We start from the raw sequence: 27,259 nt of genomic DNA, 5'->3' as shown, positions 1-27,259 counted from the left end.
ATTCTAACAGTGGCGGAACACCTGACATACATATACGAAAGAAAATGAAGGAGTCCGAATGATCGAGGTATTATACGCACAGCAGGTCACGGGTTGGGAAAAAGTTAGGTAGCCGAGGAAACGGTTACCTATTCTCTTATCGTCTTCCTGAACGTCAGGGTTGCGTGCAACCTCATGCTAATCCAAAGCAGCTATATAACCGACCGGTCAGTGGTCGACCTCATCGAGGTACAAGCCTCTTTAAGGCGTTATGGCGTCCTTTGCCCTTTCCATACACAACCGCAATTATGGTGGCGTACTTTCCGCCGGCGAAAAGTTATTGTCCGGCAATAATACTATGAAAGTGCAAAAACGTTTCAACATCTTTGCGTGCGTATAAATCTAAAAATAAAAGCTGTATTTTAATCAATCCGTGCTTTTCTCGCTGCTAAACGTACAAGACGTAAAAATAACGATTGAAACAGCAATGATAAGACATTGCAATTTTCTGGGCCAAATATTTTAATTTACAGCTGCGTTTTAAGACTTGGCGATTTAAGTCGGCGCGCAGTTCTCGTTTTCGAATACTGTCACGATAGGTGGCATTCGGGAATCAACATTAGACTGTTTATTGCGATGAATAGGAAGGTTCAGGTTCAAGCCCTGGCTAAGGTAATATTTTTCGCAATAAATTTACAATATGAAATATTTAGACACTAACACCCTTTAGACGGCTCTTAGGCCCGGTTTCACCAACGTTGTTCAACTTTAAGCTTCGTTTAATTCGTTCTTTGTCTCTTTCCAACTGTTACTTTAGAAAGAGACAAACGTGAATTAAACTAAGATTAATGTTAAGCGACATACAAATTGTATTAATTTGTTAATTTAAAAACTTACGAGTAGAATATTGTATCGTGATGTTTTAAGATTATTGTTCAAATTAGTAAAACAAGTGCGCACTAATTCACTGTGGCCCTCATAGATTAGCTTTCCGATGTTTATCAGTATTCCTTTTCCAATAAACACGCAAATCCGCGTCAAGAAGCCCTTCGTATTTGAGAGAAAGAAGGGGGATAGCAATCAACTTCTATCTGATTAATCGAAACAGTGAGACATCAAAAAGCTCCATTACTTTCTATGTTATATTTACGAAAACAAATTTTTCGGCTAATATTTCACTAATAATTAAAGAATTTAATGTAACTTATCCTAAGTAATTTTGAAGAAATTAAATTGCAAATAATAATCAAACATATTATTACTTTATCAAACTACGCATATGATTTGCACATTAAAAGAAAATATTATAAAACATTTATTTTATTGAAAATTTAAATGTTCGTCATTTTCATTAAATATTTCAATTTAGAATTTCCCGATATTTACAACCGGTAATACGACGCGTCTTTAGAAAAATGTATCTGTATTACTTTATATAAATATGAAAGCTAGAAAAAGTAGCGACCTCTCATTTATGCATTATAATTATCTTAATTGATTAGAACAATTGTAAGCACTCGAGAACCTGTTACAGATAGTTAAGTGCATCTTCGATATTCTGATGGAGGGGATAGTCGAACGTGACGTACACGTGACTCGAAGCACCGGCATCAACGTAGGGGTTGAACAGTACAACCCCTTTCACACGCGCGGAGTACGCGGCCGCGTGAAGTGTGCTTCCACGCGATACTCGAGAATGCTGTCTCTGGATCGCGGTTGTCCGCCGTGCACTTCAGTGATTTTTCACAAGTGTGATCTCCGGAAAGGAATAATGAACGTATTACAACGCAAACTCGAACTCTACGCGCGAAAATAATTATGTGACAGCGTGTCGAAAGTTAACTTGCGGTAGAGAACATAATGCTAAAAACGGAGGGGCAAAAGTTAACTCGCCCTCGAGGATTGTTTCCGAAAGTAGCAAAAACCACGAATTTTTTCGTTCTAGAAATGAGTGCATCACTGCCGAAAAAGTCGTTTGATCTGTGATCGATAAGTACTCGCAGAAACATGACGTGTTCAACAATCTTGTGATTATCTGTGTTCTCAGGTAAATTTATACATTTTAAATAGTTTTTGACCGACACAATGAGCTACATTTTTTAATTGCACAGCAATTATTTATAAGTCATAACACTATAAAGTTTTTTTTTTTGCAAAATTGCTTTTGTAACTGGCCAAACTTTTAATAGCATCGCAATGCAATTTTGATAATGTGGGGTCATCAATAGCGTTCAGTTTTTAAGTGACACGAAACACAATGACGGCATTTTTTATTTGTTTATCACAAACAAAATAAGTCACGAGTGAAGAACCTTAATTAAAATTATAAGACTCCTTCCTTAATGTAGATTCCAGGACAAAAATGTGTAAACTTCATGTAGGAGAAACATCGTATATTAAATATTTAAAGTAATATTTTATATTAAAAACTTCTTTTTTTCTGTGCTCTATTTTCCCTCAATGTATTATAATAAAATCTCCAAAGCCGGAAAGTAATTTCCTTTCTAATACAATTTCGCGGAAAATACCCTCAGAAAGTTATAAGGTAAATGATTTCTCTATTAATGTGCAATGAGATATCGGTATTGCATTGTGTATTTTGTTATATATACATGTATATATTGTATATATAATAAAATGTCGATGCAATCGACAAGACATATCGACATCCCTCACGTGCACTGAAACACCGCAGCGGCAAGCACAATGCACATCGAGCATGCATTTATTTATTATATATTTATAAGCTGCCCGGTGAAGGTTCGCATGGATTTTCAATTGTGTCCACGGATATCGACTCTCGCAAGTATCCGGCCGGCACAGGTTGCGAAAAAGAAAAAGCCTATCGATTGCTCCGGCGTGGACACGGACCGGTAAAAATATATAGCAAGACGGTACGCGGGCTGGACGACGGGTTAAAGCCCACTCCATCGTTACACAAACAAGACTCATTATAGATCTACCGTGGGAAGTCGATACTGAATATTCCATCGAATGTCTTACGTTCGCTACACCGTAGAATATTTATGCAATGTCAAGGCATGAGACATTGACAGAGGATGTCCGTTGTAGGTAAAAACACAGAGTGCACATTATACGAGCATATGAATATCCTCGATGAAAAAAGCACGTCTAATAAAATACACACGTATCTACTGTAGTGGCTGTTTAATAATGAATTCAATATGCGCGCGCGGTTATCATATTATTTTTAAACAGCAGTGTTAAATAAAGCGTGATATATTTAAAAAAAAGCTTTAAAAAGAAAAATACGCGACTATCAAGTGTTTTGAGGGTTCTCGTGTATGAAGACACACGTTTTCGTGCGGAATTAGAAGGAAGCGGAGACAGAACAACCACTCGTCAACGATCGACTAATTTGACCCGCTTATCTATATGTTGGATATTTATTCAGTAATCGCATGTTGGTGATACACTGGACACGTCGTAGATCCTTTCCATTAATCGAACAATCATTCATCCCGGTTTTTAACTCGGATATATAATTAATGCATTAAAAAATTATATGCAGAAGACAAAGAAAATTTTTTTTAGAAAGAATTATCCAAAGAATACGCTTTCAAAATTTACTACCTTAATACCTTAAATACAATCTGCAAAGAAAAATTATATTACGGTTATGTGTTCTGTTCACTCGAGGCTGCGGAAAGGAACAGATCTGATAGGCGGTAAAATATGTCATCATAAAGTTTCTATGTCTACAGAAACGCAATGCACTGGACACGACAATACATTACTTCTGTTATATATGAGTGTTTGATGCCCCACATTTCCACATTTGCTTTAACAATTGCATATAACAGCGGTATATGCAAAACTATCTCCAATAAAATAATCTTATTCAAAATAATAATAAAGTTAAGTAGAATGTTCCAAAAGTGACGAACACAGTATTGTAAGATGTAAGTAAAAGTATTATAAAGTTACTATAAAGTTACTGTAAATTAATATAAAAATTTTATTATACTTATTCTATTATGATTTGTTTATGTGCTATATGCATAACGTTACATATTAATGTAATTATTACGTGAAAATCACTTTTCATTAACATTTCATTAACATGTTTTATTTACGTTTAAATAATGTATATTATTATAATATAATTAAATAAATATATTTTTACTAAAGATTAATAACGCTGTGGTTTAAATTGTATTACATATCTTATTTAATTTAAATTAAAACATTTATTAAGATTTAAGTATTAGATCATGACTCGACATACAATTATGACAGTATTATTAGGAAATTAAAATAGATTTTCCATTTATTGTACGATTGTGACAATATTATACTTTATAATGCGGATCGAAAACACGATGTGGAACACTTAATATACCGTTTTGAGACGCGACAATGAATACTCACGACCTCGTTTTATGATCATAAAATCGATATCTACCATCGTATCAAAACCCGCCATCTTTTCGCTATTACTGTCGATTACATTAATGTGAATTATAGCAATACGGTATTGCCGATTTGCCGTTACTTGCTCTACGCTTTAACGCGGGCCTTGCAAATTATAGGTTCGATGCCCTCTGGCTCTGTGTCTTATGCACTCGACACAGCACGAGTAAGGACTACGTTCAACAATTTCTTCTTTCAGAATGCCCCTCGTAGGAGCATGGTTTAAAGCGTGGGTTTATTTGGGGCTTGTTTGCGGTTGGGGCGAAGGCGCGCGGCCACGTTTCGACACATCCACGGATATGGGACTGGTGTTGGTGCCGGCCGACGCCGAAGTCGATTCCGTGATTTTCCGATTACGCGCCACCGACCAGGACGCGGACTTCCCTCTCGTGTTTGAAGTAGTCGGTAATTACGAAAGACGAGTACAAGTATCGCGTTTATTAAAACGCGACGTTCCATTCAGGAATTAGAGATGATTTCTAACACTTGGTTCGCAGCAACGATTACGCCCGTCGTGAGAATCGACAACTTACCGTGCACGTTGTACAATAAAGTCTGCCAGGCTAATGTAATTTTAACGAAACGCCTTATGCCTGGGCGTCTTCACGATTTCGCCGTCAGGGTGCGGGATACCAAGGGAGACTCAAATTCGATGCAGGCTACCATCTCCGCAACGAACGCCACGACGTCGCGTGATAAAATATTCCCTCACATTCCTTCCCTGATAATGATACCCGAGGTATGTAATAATTAATGGCTCTCCTAACGACGTTAATTAGGGCGCGTCGTAATTATTCCGACCTTTCTCTTACGCGTAATGCTCTACGAACTCTTTCGCGCGCGTTTATCGCTAATTATCGGTGTAGTGCACGGGTACAAGTACAGAATCTGTTATCAGGCAACGCGTAACATTAAGAATTAATGCAAAACGTGCTAATAGGACGCTAAACCAGGCAGGGAATTAGATTACCTTCTCGTACGAGCCAACTCCTGGAGCGGCAAGCCAGTTTACATCGAATTATGGGTATGCGTTTAATAGACACCTCGTATTCGCGTAATCGGCAGTAGCGTAACGCAAAAAAAAAATGTCACGTTTCAGCAACCGAAAGAACTTTTCACTATTCGGCAGCGACAGACGCCCACGCAGACGCGCGGGGTCATTACGTTGATCGGCGAGCTGGACTTCGAGACGCAATCGATGTACACCCTCACCATTTACGCGACGGTACGCATAATTGTCCAATGAGCATAAAATACACACGCGCGCGCGCACGTCATCGGTACAATTTGTTTCCAAGTAGGATCCTTACACGGAGTCTGGAAAGGATACCAGGAATATTGCGGGACTAAATATCGTCGTCATCGTGCAGGACGTGCAGGACGTGCCGCCAATTTTCACCCTAGCACCCCCTTTAACCAGGCTTAACAATTCCGTGCAAATCGTGAGTGAGGCCCACCGCGTGCTCAATTCGTTTCATTCGCGTTAATCTGTGCCCGCATAAAAAAAAGGATATATTTTAAAAGTTTCATGTTTTACATTCTACGTCGATAAAACTCCCACCCGAAATGTTAAGGACCGTCTACATTGGGAGCAAGCAGTAAGAAGTAAGAAAACCCATAGCCTTTACTTATCAGTGTGAAAGCTAAAGTACAGGCATAATTTTACAAAATATCGATAGCACTGGTCGAACTGGTCGCTCTAATTCGCCGAGAGTATGCGTCAGAGCTGAAGTGATTCATTTCTTTACTCCTACTCTCACTTCTTACGCCAGGCTTACTTCATCTACCGTAGACGATCCTTTACTCAATCGCAGTAGCTGTTTTAAAATCCTTTATGTCGTTTCAAGGGAGACGTAATATTACGAGTTCACGCGGAAGACGGAGACAAGGGAGTGCCGCGTGAAATCACGTACGGCCTGGTGTCCGAAGGCAACCCCTTCATACCTTTCTTCAACATTTCGGAAGCAACCGGTAAGGGGCATCGTTGCATTTTCAATATCTCGCATGCACGGCGCGACGGGGAGGTAAGAGAACTGGGAGAAAGTAATTTCGTCGCCGAACGTGCCACATTTCATTCTGAATCCTCGGTCGCGTGCATACCAATTATGCTACGCGAGTTGAGCGCGCCCGAGGGTTAGAAGGACTTCTATCGCGCAGATGCAAACTAGAATTGTAGTGTAATTAATTTATCCGGGCAGTTGAGTCATCGCTAATTCACCGATCTATCGCACGTCACGGGTCGCTCCCACCTGACAATCTCGGTGACGAGGAAAAGTAATGGCGTTGATTCATATTCCCCTTTGGCACACAAGGCTGACCTCATTTCGCGAAAAGCGCCGGGCAATGATTAAGCAGGGAAATTTGTTCGCTACCGTTCCGCCGATGTCGATCTTCCATTCCTTGATAGCGAAGCAATTTGTTCCACCTTCCACGTAAAGGCCGCGGGAGAAATCACCGCGTATTCACTGACTCGCGTGCACATTTTTCATTTTTTTTTTTCTATAAACGTTTCAGACGATCTTCCTCGTAGCAAGCTAGGAAATTTTCAACTACGGATCGCATCAAGATGAACTACAAATTGACAAATGACTGTCGAGAGCGAGAGTATTTTCCTTAAGAATCTACGGGTTCATTTTGTCAAATGGAAGAATTCGATCGACGAGAGGGATTTCATAAAACATTATTCTTTTCTTTTTTTTTAAGTAGAACTTACGCACGAGTGAAAAATGTGCTAGCGGAGCTCTTGCTATCTATCATCGCGTTCTCGGAATATCAGATTTTTCATGGAAGCCTAAATAAGTCAGGCGAGAGCGCGAAAAATTGGCGAGGAGTAAACAGAAGGAGCTAAAGGTGGTCGGAATAAGTCTGGACAGTCTACGGCCAAGTATCGATCGTTCTCAGGGGTCACTCTCTGCTTTTCAACCTGCGATGCTTATCATTCCGTGGCAAGGAGCATGCGATACGTACTACGACTCCTTGCGTGTGCGGGTTCCACCTACATCCAGCGGTGTACACATTCATCCCTCGCTGCGAACGATTTCTTAAGTCGATTCCGCGGGTACATTATGTAAAATTATTGCCGGTCAGCGTGCGTGCGCGGTACGGAGTCGAGACGGAGAAGTAACGAGGATAAGGGAATTTCGCCTTCATTATCTCCGCGATGTTTTATTCATATTAAAAATAGTCTACGTAGCATCGCTACCACCAGTTCTCCAAGAAACAACGAATCGTCTTGCACAGAAGTTCGCGCGCGTGCGGAAATGGGAGATCGTATGTACGTATATCTACACGTACGACGCGAAAATGTGATAAATCAACGTTGAAAAAGACACTAATTTTGGGAGAAACGATACCCCAAGTAGAGACGATACGGAACTTTGACGAATACTTTTGCCAATCTCTACAACGGTTCTCTTACAGACAACATTATTTGCGATTATTGTGCAAGAGCAGTAATTTTTTTTACAAGTATTTTTAATATCAAGAGTAACGAGTTGAATGAAAAATTGATCGATGATTAACACGAACGTCATAAATTTACGATGTTTAGGTGAGATCGTTCTCGCTAAGCCTTTAGAGGAGCTCACACAAATTACTCACGTTGGCGCACCGGTCGTGCTCACCGTCGTCGCTGAAGAAATACGGAGATCTAGGGACGAGCCGCCGGCTCAGGCGACGGTCGTCGACGTCGGTTTCCTTCTTGGAGAGCCAGGCAATAGCCCGCCGTATTTTGAGAATGATAAGTTGGTACCCGATGATTTTAGTAAAGAGTCAGGGCAATGTCTTTTCGTCATTATTCGACTTTGGAAAAAACGAAAACTTTTACTTGCCTATATTACAGCTTTTCTAATTTCCCAATACCCGCATTACATTGTTCGTGATAGCGCGGTTTCTTCACGATACGTTGTCTCGTTACTCTGGGAAAAAAAGATAGGGCCTGAGCAGAATGGCTGTCTTATACCTTTAAGACTGCCTTAGGACAATGTTTTATATTTCAAGTTTAACTCTAACAATAACTGTCTTACGTCTTAAGAGTACAAGGCAGCTTTCTGCTCGGGCCCATAGTTAGCAAACCATTTTGGGGCCCACAATTAGTAGTCGAATTACTTGGATTGTTCGTAATTTTACTCTGGGAAAAATTTTGACCGTTCTTTTATTTTGTAGTTAAACAACTTAACATTTCGGTTAGTGCCTCTTAAGTGAAAATTATCCTTGCGTTACTGAATGTCGACAGAACTAATTGAGAGAATTGATTAGTGTTACTTAAAAATCTTGGATATAGAATAGCTAATTGCGATTTTTAGTTGCGCGGGGTAAAATTCGTAAAAGATTAGAGTCACGGACAATCAAAATAATTCGATTACTAATTGCGGGCCCCAAAATGGGCTGCTGACTGTCTTTTTTTCCCCCAGAGTACTCGTTTATGATATTTATTTATGCTCAATACTATTTGTAGCTACGTCGCAACGATACCAGAGAATCTGGAGCCGGGTACCGTGATAATGTTCCCCGAGCAATATTCGCCCAGAGTCCGCGATGAGGATATCGGTAAGGCCGGTGTCTTCGCGTTGAAGCTACAGAATAACAATGGCACGTTCGAAATCAATCCGACAGTTGCCGAAAGAACGGCGGACTTTATTCTCATGGTACGAGACAACGCGCTCATCGATTACGAGATGCACGAAAGTTTGTCTTTTAAGGTACGCATTTCTAATGCAAAGATAATGGACTTCGATCTTGCTATTTGAGTTATATTGTATTGTTCTTTTACTACAGGCGACTGTGAAATAATTAATTTTGTTAATACTTAAAAAGAAATGTTGTCCCACGTTTAAGTAAATTTAATTAATATTTATATGTAGATTATCGCTCAAGAAGTTGGCCCAGCGACAAATCTGTCGGCGACAGCAGCGGTCGTAATATTTATACAAGATGTGAACGATAACGCGCCGGTCTTTGACGAGGAATCTTACGAAGTTACGTTATCCGAAAATATCACCGCTGGGACACGAGTGATTCAAGTAATAATTAATGCCTGCTCTAAATAAATATAATGAGAATAAATCGAGTATATTTTCTATCAATCTTATTTACGACGGGCTTATTTGAGAATTTGATGTTACACGAATTCGAGAGAAAAAGGGACAATTTTACTAACAGGTACATGCAACCGACAAAGATACCGGACTTTTCGGCAGCATTCGTTATACAGGAATAACAGGACGAGGTAGCGACGCTCTCGCGATAGACGCCGATACGGGATTAATCACGGTCGCGATGGGATCGTCTTTGGACCGTGAAATGGCAGCGCAGTTACAATTAACTATAAACGCGCGCGATGAAAACGGCAAAGGTAACACGGGCGTAGCACCTTTGATAGTGAATTTGCTGGACGTGAATGACAACGCGCCGATTTTTGAGAAAGATGCCTACGAGTTTACATTGAATTCCGATCTGACAAATTTTTCAACGGCCGCCTTTATAAAGGTAAGTCTCCATGTCTTTGACATTTCCATTTTAATCGTTTGATTTTCATTCGCAAGAAGACTTCCAATGAATGTATCTGACACGTGAAATACGTTGTAATTCGCGCAGGCCGTTGACGCCGACGCCGAATCGCCGAACAACGAAATTCGCTACGAACTGATTCACGGAAATTATGAAAATAAATTTTATTTGAACGAGATTACCGGACAACTAATATTGCTGTCGCCCATCACGAAGTTCAGGCGGAAGAAACAGAGCGTCTACGACAATTTTTCGAGGAAACTACACAGGGGAACAGAGACTTCTCAACCGGAACTCGTAACACATGAGACTGCAAGAACAACGGCGTCTGCGGATGTTGCCGTTTCAACGGAGAGCATCGCGAGTGAAGCTGAATTGAAACGCCAAGTCGGCGAGATAAAAAGGCACCGAAGAAAACGAGCGGAAGCCGATGTCTTATACACTTTAACTGCCAGGGCGTATGATCTTGGTGAATATTCATATAGTAAATGTAGCTCTTGGCGAGCGAGATAAATCACGAACGAGGACTGCAAGTTTCGTGGAAATTTTATGATTTAAGCGGAAGGATACTCTTTCTCTTTTCCTCACTAACGCGATGTTCTAGGTGTACCTCATCTCGCGAGCGAGACAGAGATCTCCGTCGTCAGGGGAACTGCCATGGAAGCTCGCATAATGATGTTCGTCGTGCCCGGAGAACGTCCGAATTTAACGAAAACCACGGAGACGTTAGCCACTATCACTGGCGGACGAATTACCGTGCTGGATACACGTCCTTACGTGCCGGATAATAAAACTGGCGTGACTGCCCCGGCGGCAGAAAAAAGGTTCACAGAGACTCACAAAGTGTCTAATATTTCGAGAACAAAAACTATTAACCAACAAGAATATTCCTAAATGTCGCCAGCAGTAATTAACAACGTCAGTGTTTTCCGACCGTATCTGGCATTTTTTTAATAATACAGAAAATTTATTGCGAACACTCCAGGCGGGCGCGCGGGGAAGTCCAGGTTCAAACCCTGGGCTGAGGTAAACATTTTTCGCAATAAATTTTCTGTATTATTAAAAATGCCAGCTAGGGTCGAGAAAACAGCCAAAGTGGTTGAGAAATATTAGTTTGGACATTGACGATTATTTGCACGAATGATTCTTCTCGAATCGACTATAAAAGTTGGAACGAAATTTGAAATATTTTAATTGCTAATCGGTCATGGATCTCTTTCATGCCTCTGTGATCTTCTGCTGACAGAACGATCGTGGTAGCGCGCGTCGAACAGACCGAAATCGGCACCCCTTTGGTGGACGTGGAAAAAATTCGTAACACATTAGCCGCGAATGGGGTGGGCATCATCGGCGGCGCAGGCACTGCCAATGGGTCTATGACGTACTACGAGACTACCACGAAACTTCCAATCGATGGAGCAATTCACGATGGGGGAGATAGCGCGGGGACCTACGTAAACAAAACGATCAGCAGTGTTCACGAGGAAGTAGTGAGTAGACGTTAATTGCCCACATTCGCTAACTTTATCGCATGACACGTCAGTTTTCATTTAAAATTTTATTACTCGTTGTAGACGAAAACTGTATTGCTTATTACTAGTTTTTTTAAATTAATTTATGTTTCCAGACAACTTTAAACGTGTTACAAAATATCCTTTTCTCTCTTCTTACATCCGCGATAACTTTATTACCGGACAAAAACAGACCTGAGAAATAATTCGGTGGAAAATGGAGAATATGAACATTCAACTTTTAATGCGGAATACAATGTTATTCTTCTATTTTGAGACTTGGAGTATCTCGCGTCTTAAATTTTGCCAAGGAGTGTTTCCCCGAATCATATTTTTCTCTTATCCCAGTTGGCAATTTTCTATTTTAGAGAAATGAGAAATCAGGATTCTTTTTCAGACTGTGTACAGAGCGGAGAATAAACTACTGTTCTGGTTACTGATTATTCTGGGCCTGCTAATGCTGCTGGCTATCGCGGCGCTCATCATTTGTTGCATCTGTCCAGGCTGCCCATTTTACATGGCGCCCAGAAAGCGCAGAGTTTACTCGTCAGAGACGCTCGTCGCCCGATCCGACGGTCGACCGAAACGTCACGTTCATCGAAAGCCAATGGCTACAATCGACAGTAATTACCCTTGTCAACTATTTCGCTTTCAAACGCTTAGAAATAATTCTCCTGTAAATATTACAATCCAGTTTCGCGTGTTTCATAATTTATAAATTGTCTCTCTGCATAAAGAAAATTGGCAACTTATTAACAAGAGCGATGTATCAAATAACAGTCACATCGAACGGAAAGAAACAAGCCTGGAGTGCGGACCCAACTCGAAGAAACTGGCAATTCAATCGACGGAATACGAAGAACGGTGGCTTAGCGTCACTCCCTGGTGACGTCGTGTACATCTCGGAGCGTCCTCCAATCGACCAAGCAAACGTGGAATCGCTGAGACTACGCGACGGCCCGGCTTACGATCCATCGAGGAGAAGGAGATTCGAAGAGCAAGAGAAAATGTACGTAGAGGATGTCGAGGAGAGGAAGGCTAGGGATTACGACACGGACGCAGATTCCCTGCAACGACACGAAATCGAGCGCGGTTCGGACAGTCAGCGTCAGGCTTACAGACATAGGTAAAGTAGAACTTTTCGTTATGAAGTAGAACGTTCTTTATAGTAATTTCGCGATAACCGTCAATGATTTTGAAGCCTGGATGTGAAATGCAAAATAAACCGGGAGATATTGCAAGTCTTTTTACATTTTGCTAAATTAAAAAATTAAACTTGTGCAATATAAACATGACCGATTTCATCACAGAGACTTTTGTTATACTTCGTTTATTAAAATATATATTTAAAGTCGTCTAATAATTTTTCTTCCCGCCGTTAATCAACTACTGGGGACAATAATATTCTTCTTGTAAAATGTACATACATCTTTATAACGTTATACACTTTTAGTATCAAAAACTCAAAGCTCAGTGGTCGAATTGGTGAGACGCCCGTCTAGAGCGTAGGGAAGTCCAGGTTCAAACCCTGGCCGAGGTGATATTTTTTCGCAATAAATTGTCCCTAATTAAAATTACCAGTTGTGTCGGTTATCAATTTTCCTACACTGCTGATTCGAAGAGTTTATTTTCCAAAAATTGGATGTCTACTTCCTTAATTAAAACCGACACTTTTAACACACGTTTGACAAATAATAAACTTGAAATAAAAATTGTGCCAAACTATTATCGCAGTGAGATTTTTCCCAGTTACAAAACGAAAGATTAACGATATATCCCGTATTATCTCGTTACAGATACGTCGACCCTGAATTGAACGAGACAGCGATAAGAGAGCAACATTTCTACCGCGACGGTAACGCGGAGGTGCTGCAATTAGTAACGCGCGGACAAGTGGAGGACAGAAGCCAACACCGCCACTATCCGGCGACTTTCATAGTGGACGGCAAGGACGTACTTCTGCAGCGGTTCATGCAGGATCAGAAAGCGCGGTACGAGCAGCCGATGCAGGAAACCGAGGCGATACGCACCATCGACTCTCACCAGCGCTCGAGGAATTTGTATCAGCACAAACAGGAGATTCTCCTCTTGCCGGAGGAACTGGGGGAAATTAGGCGTCAACGTGCGGAAGAGTTGGAAATCGGCGCGCAAAAGTTGGCAATGGACGACGAATACACGGGGCAACACATGGACGTGGAGTCGCAGATGCGGGACGTTCGCCGCCAAGAGATCTCGACAAACGTGACCGGGATTACGTCCAAGGACAGGCCGTCGATCGTCAAAGACCAGGCGCAATCGACGGCGGCGCAGTCGTACGCGTTTCACGACCTGGAGCTGGCGAGACAGAACGCTCTATTGACGAGGCTGCTGTTGGAGAGGGAATCCAGGCACGCCGCTGGCGTGATGATGGACGCCGCGAGTTACTTGGAGACTCAAAGTCTTCCGGGGCAAGTGGCAATCGCGACGCAGACTGACAGAGCCGCCGCGACACAGACGGAACGACACATCCGGAGCAGGAGTGACAACGACGAGTCCGACGAGGATACGCGCAGCCGAAAGAGGATGAAGAAACGTCACGGCGAGAGCGAATCGAGAACGCGGACTTTATGGATGAAAACACCCATCGAGGAAGAGGAGGGCCCGTGTTTCGATAAGCGACTGAGCACCTTGAGAAAGAAAGTGCAGGACGTGAAGGAGGGACGAAAGGTGTCCTTGGAGCCTGAAGTGCTGCGGGAAATCTCAGATTCTCTCGACGAGAATGGCAGCACTTACCGCGAGAAGGGGAGAAAGTCAACGAAAACTTGTCAACGGTACACGGAAGAGAGCAGCGTCGGATACAAAGTACTGGGCGAAGAGAAAAACGGTTCCTCCTCGTCGACAGAGGTGTGTAAGAAACGTGAGAAATCTTCCGGTGAGAAAAGAATGGAGAGCTTGTCGTCACCGGAAGTAAGCGTCGACAACGGACAATATATTCGCGAAACGACGGAGAAGAAAAGTTCGAGGAAAGAGAGTAGAGTCAAGAAGCAAAAGAAGGTAGAATCCGTGATAAAACCTAGCTTTCGCGTTTTGGAGAGAGAGATCACGATGCTGACGAGGAAACTGAGTAAACTCGCTGACAAAAAGGTGCCGCAGACCACCGAGTCCGAAAGTACGAGCCAGGAAAAATCGAAAACATCCAAGGACTCGAAAAAAGATTCGGATCAGAGTACATCCAAGAAAGAAGGAGACTCGAAGAAACACAGGCGGTTCGAGACCTCGCCAAGTATATCGAAAGAGACGAAGAGAGAAAAGTTTAAGTACCAGCAACCGCAGGTAATGAGCCCCGGCAGTTCCGAGTACGAGTACGCGTTCGAGAAATCGAACAAGTCGAAACTGGCTTCTCGTCAAGAAGCTGCGAAGCACAAGCAGACAAGTGGTCACGCAAAGCTTAAGAGGCAAACGCAGATTGAACGCAAGAAGCAGATCGTCCCGCAGGATCGAGAGCTCGAGAAGCGCGCAAGTGCCGCGAGCAAAGAAAGCGGCAGGCCGAAGACTGAGAAGACTGCCAAAATGTCGCGTGCGCAAAAGTTGGCAGCGATTGGTCGTAGGGAGCACGTTCACATCTCGGAGGAACGGAGCACGAGTACAAGTTCCGATCGTGTGAATGGCAAGAAGGACTCGATTACCAGTCGAGACACCGACCAAAAAACTACAGGGTACTCAGAGTTGAGTCATACGTGTCAGCGAACATCGAAACGGCGGCTGGATCACGCGAGCGAGAAATTTTCCGACGATTTCGTAACAGAGCCGCGGAGAAGAGACATCGACCATCAAAGCGCGCTTTACTCAGCAATCGACAGAAACGCGGACAAGGAAGACACTGCGAGCGGCAAAGGAGATGCCGAAGTAATACAGCAATTTTCTGACGATTTTACACCGGAACCACAGACAGTAGAACTGGAACATCAAACGCAAGCTGCTGTCGAAAGTGAGATTTTCGAGAGCAACGGGCAAAGTGTACAACTTGATTTTGGTAAAGAACGAGTGAGTCCGAAGGAAGCCGCTGTTATAACTGAAAGTGAAGAACAAGGTGTATCTCATGACTTTGGCAAAGAGCATTTGACGCTGAAGGAAGCTGCTGAAGATGCCGCAGTTCTTCACATTCTGGAAGATACGCAGTTCAAAGGTGAGACAATATTAGACGCTACAAGCAAAGAACAATCTAAATCGTTCGAAGTCTCCGGTAAAGAGTCGGATGACAGCAGCAAGAGAACAATTTCTCCAGATCCTCCTGCTCTGAAAACCTCAGAAGAAACGGAGAAACTGCCATCTTACGGTGACAAAAGCGCTGTCGAAAGGAGAATAGCTTATATGTCCGGAAAGCATAAAGAAGCGGCAGAAGAATCTTCCTACGAAACCGAAAAGGAGATGTTAGAAAAGGAAGTGTTAGAAATTATTCCGGAAAAAGAACATGAATTCCAAGCATTAAGAGATGCCGGAGAGACTGCGAGAGAAGAAGCGAATATTCTGGACGAGCACATGGAGGGTTTGAAAGAATCAACTGCAACGGAGCACATTGAAGGAGAACGTAAGGAAAATGAGTTATATAGTGACCTCGCTTCATTACCATCGGAAATAGAAGATTCAAAAGACATTGAATATGTTACACTACATTCAAGCGAAGAAGACAAAACTGTAGAATTGTATAAAACTGAAAGCGATCAGAGAGAAGAATTAAGTCCAGAATCAAAGAAGCGTGTCGAGAAGGAAATTTCTGCGACAAAAGATGCGAGAGATATCGAACAAAAGATTGTACAAGATTTAACGCAGAGAGGAAATGAAGAGGTGCCGTTACGTGAAATTGAAAGTGACGCAGAAAGATCGAAGGAATATGCAATTCAGGAATTCGTCGCGGAGGAAAGGGAAGAATCGTCAGCTGAAGCGTTTGAAGAACCGTCCGATATCAGTCCATCTCTAACAGATGACACCAGAAATGTAAATGGCACTCAGAGGGCGTTTGCAATCGACGATGCCACGTTACCGTACATCGACGAAACTAGTGACGAAGCGTCAAAATCAGATCACGATTTGACTCAGTCTGAGTTCACCGAACTGCCAGATATTATGAAGAAACCGACCGACGAAGATGAAGCGGAGCGTTTAAGCGATGATCTCAAGACGGAAATCGAAAGCCATGAAACTAAGGAAGGATCGCACGTATCTCCTAAAAACATGTCTGACGTTGACGAAGTTAAACGGGAGAAAATTGACGAGGACAAATCTCTCGCGCCTTTAACGGATGCTACTTCCAGAGAGGAGGTTATTAAAGAACGATCACAAGTCGAGCATGCAAAGGAGAAAGAAGAACCAGAACTCGAGGAACACGAAGAAAGAACGGAAGAAGTATCTACGTCAAAGGGTAGGCCCGACGAAGAAACACTCGATAAGGAATCTTCTGTCGATCAGTTGCCGAAAGATACGAGTCCGCAAGAACCGGCTGTGAGTGAGCCAGAGAAAACGGACAGTTTCGTGATAATCTCTGAGAGCGCAGCGGTCGCAGAGCCACGAGACAGAGGAGAGCAACAGGCAGACGTAAGCGTTCCAATTTTTAGCAGCTTTATTGATGATACACTTGATGTTTCGGAGGAGAGCGACTCATCCAGTGATGTTTCCAGGAAAACAACGCTGTCCACGAGACCCTATGATACTCCGCGCAATCGGCAAAAGTGGCAGCAACAAGAGAGCATTGAAATAGCGGGAATGTCCGGCGTACGAACGCTCGAAGATGGCGGAGACGCGAGGGTAGAAATCGAACCGGAAGAGGATACAGATAGCAATTTATCGCTCGATGAAACTGAGAGGACGGAAGGTTCGACCACAACCGAGACAACGAGCGAATTAAAGGAAGTCGCCGCTGCGTCGGAAGAGATTTCTTCCGGCGTTGAAGCAGTTCCGTCCGATTTACCGGGGAGAAACGGCGAAGACGCGACGGACAGAGATTTCGAGTCGAAAACCGAAATTGAAGAACTAGACACTGATATAAAATCAGAGATAAAAAATTTGTTGTCGACAATTCAAGACATAGTTCCGTTGACTCTCAGTATTAAAGAACTAAACGGCACGCCAAAGGAAGACACTGATGTAATTCCGGTGACAAAGAAAGACGTGGAATCTAAGAGCGAGACAGCTCGTAAAAAAATCCAAGAGATTTCGAAATCTGCGAAAGAAAGTGCTAAAAGTGAAACTAAATTGCCTTCAAGCAAGTCTGAGCAAGTGGAAGAAGATAAAACGAAAGCTGAAGTCGCCGAGATATACAAAACAAGAATTAGAGATAGCGACAAAATAAGAAGTGAAAAGAGTAATATACCGTTAACTTCGGAGAAGTATATTGCAAGAGCTGTATCTTCCGAACGTTTCGTGAAGAAGACAAAGAAAGTCGAGCGACCGAAGGCGCCTTCTCCCTGGGAGAGAAAACGCGTTCCCGACAAGCCGGAAGAAAAAGCTACGCCAAGTTATTCGCAGCGTCGACCTCGCAAGTTTACCGACGGCGATTCGGAGAAGCGAGCGAGAGCTGTCGAATCGCAGAGACGATCGCCGAGGAGGGAAGAGGAGCGCCAGCGGAAACAATTAACGCCCAAGTCGAAGCTCAAGGCAGACAAGAGGTCTGCAATTTTCCCGAAAACCGGCGAGATCGATACGAGTAAGACGCGATCGAAGTACATGGCTTGGTACGACAAGAAACGCGAGGAGTCGGAGAAGAAGAGGAAAGCGGCGGACGATGAGGAGCAGCTGCCACGCTGGGTGAGCAGGGGCTTGAAGCAAACGGCGAAGCAGAGGGAGAGGCTAGCGGCGGAGCGCAAGACTCCGGAGACGACGCCGCGCACCAGACGCAAGATCAAGCCTCTGGTGAACGTCGAGTCCGAGCAGCTGAAGGCTATCGTGCGTCAGGGGCGACAGTTGCGAAAGGCCGCGGGTACACGGAGGGAAGACCCGTCGATCGAGATATTCGCCCGGACACCGCCGGCCACCACCACCTCGGACACGCAGCACCGTCTGCAGCAGCACTCGGAATACAAATACGAGAGAATACCGCCGCCGTTTTATCTTCACCCGCCACCCCCGGCGCCGCATCCGTCGCCGCAGTTATCGCCGGAGAGGTCCCTCGAGATGCAACCGTGCAGGTCGCAGTACGAGCACTCCGAGGATGACTCGCATCCGGAAAATGCGGCGCCGTACCAGAGCGGCGGTCGGCTGCGCCATCAGCAGCTTCTCGAGAAGAAGAGCGTCTTCGATATCGCGTACAGCGAGGCTGCGCCGTCGCAGCTGCGATCTGACAGCGCGACCCCGCCGTCCTAACTCGTAGACACTGATCGAATCGCAGAAACGATCGCCGAGGAGGGAAGAGGAGCGGAAACAATTAACGCCCAAGTCGAAGCTCGAGGCAGACAAGAAGTCTGCAATTTTCCCGAAAACTCGCGAGATCGATACGATCGTAGACATTCCCCTCGTATTATATATATGTATGTTTATATAGGAAAGTATCTATGATACAGCGAAAATAATTACTCGTTTCAGTAAGAATATTATATAAAATATTATTTCGATGCATTTTCAATTGTGTAACTATCCTCGTGCAGTATGTAACCAAAGTTCCTGGACTCTTTGATAATTGTTTGATAATTTATTGTGGTTGCTTTATATATTATACCAAAGATAACAATTTTATATACACTTATACGCAATAGAAAAAAATTAAATGTCTTGTACATATATTTCATAGCGTCTTGTTATTAAGTAGTACATTAATTATTGCATATAGCAATAATTTTTCTAACTAAGTACTCTCAGTTTCTTTACTGCCGGTGAAATATTATACGGGCTTATCTTTAAGAAAATGTAGTAAAAGTTGATTACCGAAATTTTATATTAAATTTTATTATTCCACAGATAATGTTTATATATATATTATATTAATACTTGTAAATATACATACGTATAAAAATATATACCGTACGTAATTCGTTTCATTCCCTTTTAATTAATTTAATTTAATTTTCTATTTCTTAGCTGTGCATATAAAGTATGAATTAGGAAGGAAAATTTTTTAATTGATTATTTCAATAAATTCGCGAATATACAGGGTGCACGTAATATTTTTCCAGAAATTCTCTGGAGACTGATAATTAAAAATCCCGTAATAATGTAATAATTTGAATATGTTACGGCGAAAAATATTATTTTATATGTAAAATAAACAAACAATATGCTCATACGCGGTTTTCAAATGAATAAACAAAGGTGATCAAAAAGTTAAAATAATTTGCAAAATCTGTTCTATGCGCGTTTTATTCAAACACGTAAAAATAATTATTTTTAAATAATTTGCATTGTATTGTGTCATGTACTGCCTTCAAAAATAATTGTCTCTGTATATTACGAAAATAATTATTGACATTTCCATTTATTTTGTAAATCAACTTTCAACCAAAAAATAACATCCCGAGCTTATTTTACAAATTTTTCTAAAGTTCGATACAACTGCGTAATAAAAAGTGTCTAATCAATTATTTCGTTGCTCTATTGCGAACGTTCAAATATTAAACACTTCAACTGGTCAATTCTAGCCCATCTACAGATTTCAAGAGGCAGTGAATTTGCAAGATTAATTCTCCGTAATATTTTTGTACTCGACTTGAATCTATTTTTCTTAAATGTCTCACAATATTTGTAAAGATATAAATAACGGATTCAGACGTCAAACAATTTACGAGAATAGATAATAAAAATTACTTCATTTCTGCAATTGTCATTATTAAAATTATAAGTTTCCGCGTAATTTTAAAGAAACAAGTTTCATATTTTTTAATTCTTTTCTAATATATTCCACATTTTATATACACGTCGTGTACGCATCTGATTGATGGTTTTCACAAATTCACTGGGTTCAGGATTCAAATAAAACCGATTCAACACTCACCAGCACGACGCGCAGCAGCGGAGGTACAGCATACATGTGAACCATGATCTGTAAAAAATACAAACATCCAGATTATATTAAAACAATTCTATCCTGACGTATTGCAGTTACAACCGGGACGTACATAAATCAAATAAGAAACGAGAACGCCTGTGAATTCGAGCAAGATATAGATAGTCCAGTAATTTTTAATCCACACACCTCATTAAAAAATTGGGCTGCCTACATCTTGCTCGGATCTCACAGGCGTTTCTCGTTTCCTATTTGACTTGTGCATTAAATTATATTATATTAAAACAATTCTGTCTTTGTGTATTACATATATAAATAAAATAATTAATTACTTAATTTCTCAAGTAAAATATTTAACGACACAGTTTCACAACTTCCAGATCTACATCGCGAAAAGTGACTCACCTCTCGGTTGCTCCGCCGGTGCCCGATGCCCTTCCTGGGCCTCCTCCTCCTCTCAGCAGATTCGTTTGATGCGCGCACACACACGCACACACACTCGCGAAATACACTCGCGGAAAAAAAACGGTTAAACACAATCGCGCGACACTTCGCGATACTTTCGCATAGAACTTTCGACGACGTCTACGATTTTGCGGACGGAAGGTTAACTCGAGGGGGTGCGATCGCAGCTGCGACTCGATCGGCGTGTAAGACGTACGACAATTAACGAATTTCCCATTAATTACGAGCAAACGAAACATTTAAACGAACGCCCGATGCATCTATTAACCGACACACCCGGGGGAAACTTACGTCCTGAATATTAGTCCCGTTGCCGAGCTGTGATCGACGCGTCTTATCCCGGAAGATCACCGTTCTATCCCGCCAATTCTACCGCCGGTAGATGGCGGCACCTTGCAACAACGAAACGTGATCGCGGCTGAATTCACGGTCGAATTCTGATCTTCATGTCGCAGGCTCTCGGGCCCGGTTCCACCGGCGTCGCTTAACTTTAAGCTTAATTCGTTCTTAATTGTCTCCTCCCGACTGCTACTCTAGAAAGAGACATGAATTAATCTCGTTGTCAGATTAAAGCGACGTCCGGTGAAACCGGGCCTTGGTCTCCGACGCGCGGCTCGACGCGGCCCGAAGGGCCCCAGGGAAAGACGATTCGTTTCGACGTCGATCGACGAAGTCCTTTCTCGTCGAGGCGTCACCGCGAAATAATGCGACAACGCGCGGCGAGCGTCGCGCGACGCGGTGACCTTGTGGAAGGGGAAGCAGCACACGCGGGCACGTGAACAGCACGCGCTTCCCGAGCGTCGTACGCCAACGGACCGTTCGCTTCGAACCGTTCAATCGTTGACGCTTCGCGAAATAAGAGATATTCGAGCGCGACATGATATTCCGTATCTCACGTCTCACATTAGTCGTCGGCGAACGACAGCCGGGCGATCGCTTAACCTTACCGTCCCGGTTCCGAAAACGACGGGCAAATTTAACTTCACGCCGGCGGGGACGCGAAGGCGCGATACGGAAATCGAGTGTCGCCCGTGAATGTCGCAGCGCGAAATTAAGTCCGGTTTAGAATAAACTCGACAGTTCGCAATTCCTCTCGTTCCCCGACTCGCGCTTTCGAGCGGGCGACGCTCGCGGCGACGAGCGATCGTCGGTCCCGCAGTCGCGACAACAGGCCCGTCGGTTACAAGAATTGATTAACAGCGCGCGCCCGTAATTACTAATTAATCGTGCAGAATGATTAAGTTCGGTTACCTCACGTGCTCGCTGCGATCGTGTTTGATGAGCTCGCGCGAAATAACACGGAGCGATTCGCGCGGCTACGCGCCCCGCCGAGCGTCGCTATGCGAATGATGGCGCGGCCGCCGGCGGCGCTGCGACCCCGCGGGCGGGGGGCGGAGCGGCGCGGCGCGGCGCGGCGCCGGCACGCAAAACAAACATGGCCCTGAGCACGTACGCCAACCGACCCCGCTTTGAAGCGTTTAACGCTTTACGGGATGCCAGCGCAAACAACTCGTCCTGGCTTCTTGTATCCGGGGCGCCCGGCATTTGTGGAAACGTGAAATTCAAACGGTAAGGACTGGATCACCGGATGCCGGGACACAGCCGCGATGCGATCCCGGTGAGCAATGATTCCGTCGATCGGTGTCGAGTCCGACATTGGTTGCGCTCGGCAGAGAAAGCCGCTTTGCAACTGTTGTAAAATTCGTGTTAAATTTAATCCCAAACGGTCCACACAAATTTTTGGGTTGATTTAACATAATATGCATATGTTAAATTAAATGATGACGTTAATACTCTGTTAATATTTTAACATGGAATAAATGCAAATGTCAAAATAATTTGGAATAAACTTTGTGTAAAATTAATATATTTTCATGACGAAATGAATTTTAAACTATGTAATTGTTACATTTTGCAGATGCAATAAGTCAAATGACGGTTCGAAATCACTCTCGTTTATGTTATATGGAATATAATCAGCATTTTATTCTGTAAATTTTAACAGACAAACCTTGTTACTAATAATATAGAACATATGTATTGTATAAGATTAAAAAATTAGTGTACATTGTATTGTTTTAACATTTCTTTTTAGTTATTTTAATAATTTTATATTTGAGGTCAATTAACACAAGAGCAATATGTGAAATTAACACATTTAACACAAAAATTTTAACCGACATTTTGTTTAACAAGAACAATTATTTTCTAATCTTACACAATACGTATATTCTATATTATTAGTAACAAGGTTCATCTGTTAAAATTTACAGAATAAAATGTTGATTTTGTTCTATATAACATAAGTGCACTGAAAAAAAATCTGATAGATTCAACCAGTCGTCTGTTAGAAAATGGAGGAATCAGAATTCCTTTAGGATTTACCATGAAAGATATTTCATAACCAGAAGTTTGCTAGACTTCACTAAGTACACATCTGGTAAATCCTAAAGGAATTCTGATTCGTCCATTTTCTAACAGACGACTGGTTGAATCTATCAGATTTTTTTCTCATTGTGAGAATGATTTTGAACCGTCATTTGACTTATTGCATCTGTAAGATGTAAAAATTACATTGTTTAAAATTCATTTTGTCATTAAAATATGTGAATTTTACACAATTATTTTAAATTATATTAAATTATATTAATTATATTAAAATATGTTAATTTTACACAAACTTTTCAACTGCGTACTTTGAATTACGCGCGATACTCGTCTCGACAAATCACCGTAGACGTTAACGATGTGATCCCGGGTCGTGACAATTACACGCGATTGATAAACGTTGATGACTCTTGAACGAGGCGATCGCGTACGTAGGAGATGATCGAGATTCACGTAAAGAAATGATCGCGAAGACACGCGGAGCGTTCGCCCCGCTCGACTGATCCGCGGCGAATGATTCGACACAATAGATTGTTTTCGAGCGAGGTGTTCACGGCGCTACGTCACGATCCTGCGTACGGCGCCGTAAAAAATCAGATAAACACCTCGGCCGAAAACCGGCGCGGATTAAAACCGATTGTTTTCGACCGAGGTGTTGACGGCGCTACGTCATTTCTTGGAATCCGCGCTCGGTTTTTACGGTGTTTACGTCGCCGTACGCAGGATCATTCGCGCGCCGCTTCGCATACCGTATTATTCTTTCTCGATACGCGTTCGCGACAAGTGCGGGAAGGAGCCGCGATCGCTCTCGGTGATTTGTGTCTCAGTGATTTGTGCGGATATATCAGTGCGACGATACAATCGAACAATTGGCAGTGGCATTCGGACTCGGTGACAATCGGACAGAGCGAAAACCGAAGAAGTGGCATTCGGGTACAGTGACAAGTGACTTTACAAACGGAAATGTAAATTCGCGAGTGCGTCGAGGGAGAGCTGAGACAACGGCACCTGAGTGGAGGCATCGGCATCGGGCGCCATTGCAGAATTCGTCGCAGATACAAATCCGTCGCTGCGCATCGTGTCGGTGAGTGAAAGGGTTTTTTATTAAAGGTCTCGCGATACTTTCAACTTTTCGAGATGCGTTTCGCATGAATAGTCACACGCATCTCGTATTTTTGCGGTCGATTTTCGCGGTCGGTTTTCGCGATCAGTTTCTCAAAAAATTTTCAGGAAATTAGTAACTGTTTAATTTCGTTCATATTATAAATTTTAATTTATCGCGGAATACAATTAAAGTAAATGTAACGCGAAGTAACATTTCTTTCTATATTTATGCTTGAATTTAAAGATCGAGTCACGAAGAGACGGTCAATACTCTTGAAAACGGAAACAAAATTGTACTTTGATCAGTTTTATACGTTAAATTTTTTTAAATTAAGTTTCTTTAAATAGCTTCTCCCGTGGTCGTGCATTCTTCGATACGATCGACGCTCGCGTATAGTTCGAACCGTACGAAATATTTGTCGGTGACGATAATCCGACTATGGAAGGAATTTTCTTCCTTCCTGATCTCTGGTCGAAATGACCAGACTGTATGGCCAGGAGCAACGAAAGGTATGTCCAATCTGGCCCAACGAAAGAAGACTGGATACGACGAAGTAGGTGGTCAATATTGGCCGCTCTGTTGGAGTATGTAAAAATACTTTGATTTCTTTTCATTTGTTACAAGTCGGGTGGGTTATTTTTTCGTATATGTATTTATAATTTGAGATTGAAACTCCTATTAAATCCCGCGGACGCGTTAAACTCCGAATCAAGCCTCTAGAAAAATCGCGTCGCGGTTAAGTGAAGATTTGTAGGTTCGTTATATTGAAACACGCGTAGGTAGAAAATGGATAGCTAGGTTTACGGACCAAATACATCCGATTTTATCGACAGAAATGCCTATATTTAGTCCGGACTCGCACAAAAGGGCAAAATTTGCCGATGAAATAGAATATATTTAGTCCAGACTGGTACGTTGGAGCATAGTCTGTTGATTAGGGGCAAAGTGTGTGTAGTGCGGTCTCGACTTTTCCCGTGCCTTTTTGATCTGTCTACTAATCTGTGGTGTTAACCCAGCGAGAAATGACTCGTCAATCGATGTCGAAACGATATCTACACTGAAAAAAATTAATGTACTTTTACGTGGAAATTACTTGTTCAAATCCGGAAAATTACCTAATTATAACTGTAATTTTTTTTCCAGATTTCTTAAAGTGAAAATACATATTAATGGTAAAATATAGGTGAAATATAGGTGAAATTACTATTTTTGTGTAAAAACACTTGAATTTTCATGCAAAATTACAGAAAAAAGTCTGCAATTTTCCATGTGGGTAGTAATATTGCATGATTATGCTGGGTCGGAAAAAAACCCAGCATAATCATGTAATTTTACAAATATTTTTTTCAGTGTAATCGGCGTCAATTTGACAAAGTCGATGTCAATTCGACGTCATTTCGACGAATCATTTCTCACCGGGTATATGTGTAGATAAATTTATACAATACGTATATATAGACGCGCAGAATCTTCCGTGTAGCGGCGCATTGGGTCGTTTCGTGCCTGTAAAGATAAGAAACGAGTTACTTTTGGAATACCTCAGGGATGGAGAGAAATGACGAGTTTTCAAGATTTTTAAATGGGAAGAAAAGAGGGTGAAAATCGCGCGTGGTAAAACGGCGTAATATAACAAAGAAAGGAACAGAGAGAGAGAGGAGAGAGAGAGAGAGAATGTGAGAATGAAAACGTACCGGACAAAATCTCGCGATTCGGTCGCGAATATATCGACCAAATACAGGCAGTAATAACGAGCGAGTAGGAGAGCAGGAAGTAGAAAGAATAAACCGCTGAAAACTTGAGTGAGAAAAATTAGGCGAGTCATCGGCGAAGTCTCTAAAGCAACGTGAAAAGGAGAAAGGGAATCCATCGATTATATCGACACATTCGGCCAAAAATACGACCGAGGAGAGTAGGGGAGTAGGAAGTGCGAAGAGCGGAGTTTGAGAAAAAAAAATAGATAAGTTATGTGGCGTGGCAATTGACAATTGAATGTAAATAAATCGCGAGTTCGAATTAAAACATTAATCGAGGGACAAATGATGCAAAATAACGAGAAATCATGCAAGCACTTGGCGACGTTACGAAACCGAGCTCTACAGTTCGACATCTGCACTGATCGCTACAAGTAAATAGCTTTGTCTCCGAAGATGGCGACTCTACGAATCAGACGGCGCAAAATTGCGCAGTAGAGATTACTTAATTAACTACCGATCGTGAGCAATTTTTATACACGACATATACATCGACTGCACGGAGAGAATGTTCTTTCAAGATTTATCCTGAAAATTTTACAATCGCGGGACAACACGGCATTTCAAAGAATTCTCGGAGAGCTTTGTGAAATTTTACCATGCCATCTCACTATAGTAATTATACTTACAAATTTTACCAAATGTATGGTAAAAGTTGTCAAGACTCTCACAAGGTTCTTCAAAATGTCATGTTGTTAGGACTTGGCTAGGCCACGATCGCACGACTTTCAGGATAAATCTTAAGAGAAAATTCTCTCCGTGTATGACCACATACGAACTAAGATTTCTTTACAGTATGGGGAGGAGGGTACTAAATGTAGCGTTAAAAAAATGATTAGAAATCGTTTATCGACTTAATACGTGAATTTGACGACAATGATTCCGTCTCATTGAAACTGTGTTATGTTCGAAAAGAAGCTGGCGCCCAGGACAAGGTTGAAAACGGTATATGGATTCATATTTTAGATTATTGTTGGCTACCAACATCTTGCCTGGACCTAGAGGCGCTCTCGTTTGTTGGATACATACGAACTGATTTTTATTACGAAAGAGTAATAAAAGATAGAAGAACGAAAAAGCAATATTGTCGAGATCAGTTTTTGTTCGCTTCTATTTAGGAAATTATTCAAAGTTTTGCGGAAAGGAAGAA

At 42.3% G+C, this 27,259-nt stretch overlaps 2 protein-coding genes across 3 annotated transcripts in view; one reads left to right on the top strand and one right to left on the bottom strand.

Annotated features, from left to right (window-relative positions):
- Positions 1 to 20,712, bottom strand: part of LOC105565763 (tensin-1-like) — a 137,491-nt gene extending 116,779 nt beyond the window's left edge. The window contains exon 1 of the mRNA XM_012019215.1: positions 20,389 to 20,712. Coding sequence (XP_011874605.1) covers positions 20,389 to 20,433 — 45 coding nt within the window. The 5' untranslated portion in view covers positions 20,434 to 20,712. The remainder of the gene's footprint in view (positions 1 to 20,388) is intronic.
- On the top strand, positions 1,605 to 19,369 carry LOC105565765 (cadherin-86C-like). 2 transcript variants are annotated; one of them, XM_012019223.1, is made up of 18 exons: positions 1,605 to 1,827; positions 1,925 to 2,026; positions 4,613 to 4,818; positions 4,911 to 5,152; positions 5,354 to 5,437; positions 5,513 to 5,638; positions 5,715 to 5,855; positions 6,261 to 6,384; positions 7,964 to 8,156; positions 8,870 to 9,113; positions 9,276 to 9,434; positions 9,574 to 9,900; positions 10,009 to 10,390; positions 10,526 to 10,745; positions 11,168 to 11,411; positions 11,830 to 12,055; positions 12,213 to 12,558; positions 13,229 to 19,369. In XM_012019223.1, the coding sequence occupies exons 3-18, from the start codon at positions 4,614 to 4,616 to the stop codon at positions 18,765 to 18,767; spliced, it is 8,802 nt and encodes a 2,933-aa protein (XP_011874613.1). In that variant the 5' UTR covers positions 1,605 to 1,827; positions 1,925 to 2,026; position 4,613; the 3' UTR covers positions 18,768 to 19,369. The 2 variants fall into 2 exon arrangements, with proteins under 2 accessions (XP_011874613.1, XP_011874612.1); XM_012019222.1 differs by having other exon boundaries at positions 1,605 to 2,026.
- Positions 20,713 to 27,259: the final 6,547 nt, after the last annotated feature.

Source organism: Vollenhovia emeryi, unplaced genomic scaffold, assembly GCF_000949405.1.
Source record: "Vollenhovia emeryi isolate VEMERY1.0 unplaced genomic scaffold, V.emery_V1.0 DF939149.1, whole genome shotgun sequence".
Lineage (NCBI taxonomy): Eukaryota > Metazoa > Arthropoda > Insecta > Hymenoptera > Formicidae > Vollenhovia > Vollenhovia emeryi.
This window is presented reverse-complemented; position numbering and strand designations above follow the sequence as displayed.

Bases quoted from the DNA above. Each gene is read 5' to 3' on its own strand.
- LOC105565765 (XM_012019223.1), top strand. From the start codon at position 4,614: ATGCCCCTCGTAGGAGCATGGTTTAAAGCGTGGGTTTATTTGGGGCTT. The intron at 5,856-6,260 runs GTGAGTGAGGCC...TGTCGTTTCAAG, and splicing joins TTAACAATTCCGTGCAAATC to GGAGACGTAATATTACGAGT. The intron at 10,746-11,167 runs GTTCACAGAGAC...TTCTGCTGACAG, and splicing joins GCCCCGGCGGCAGAAAAAAG to AACGATCGTGGTAGCGCGCG.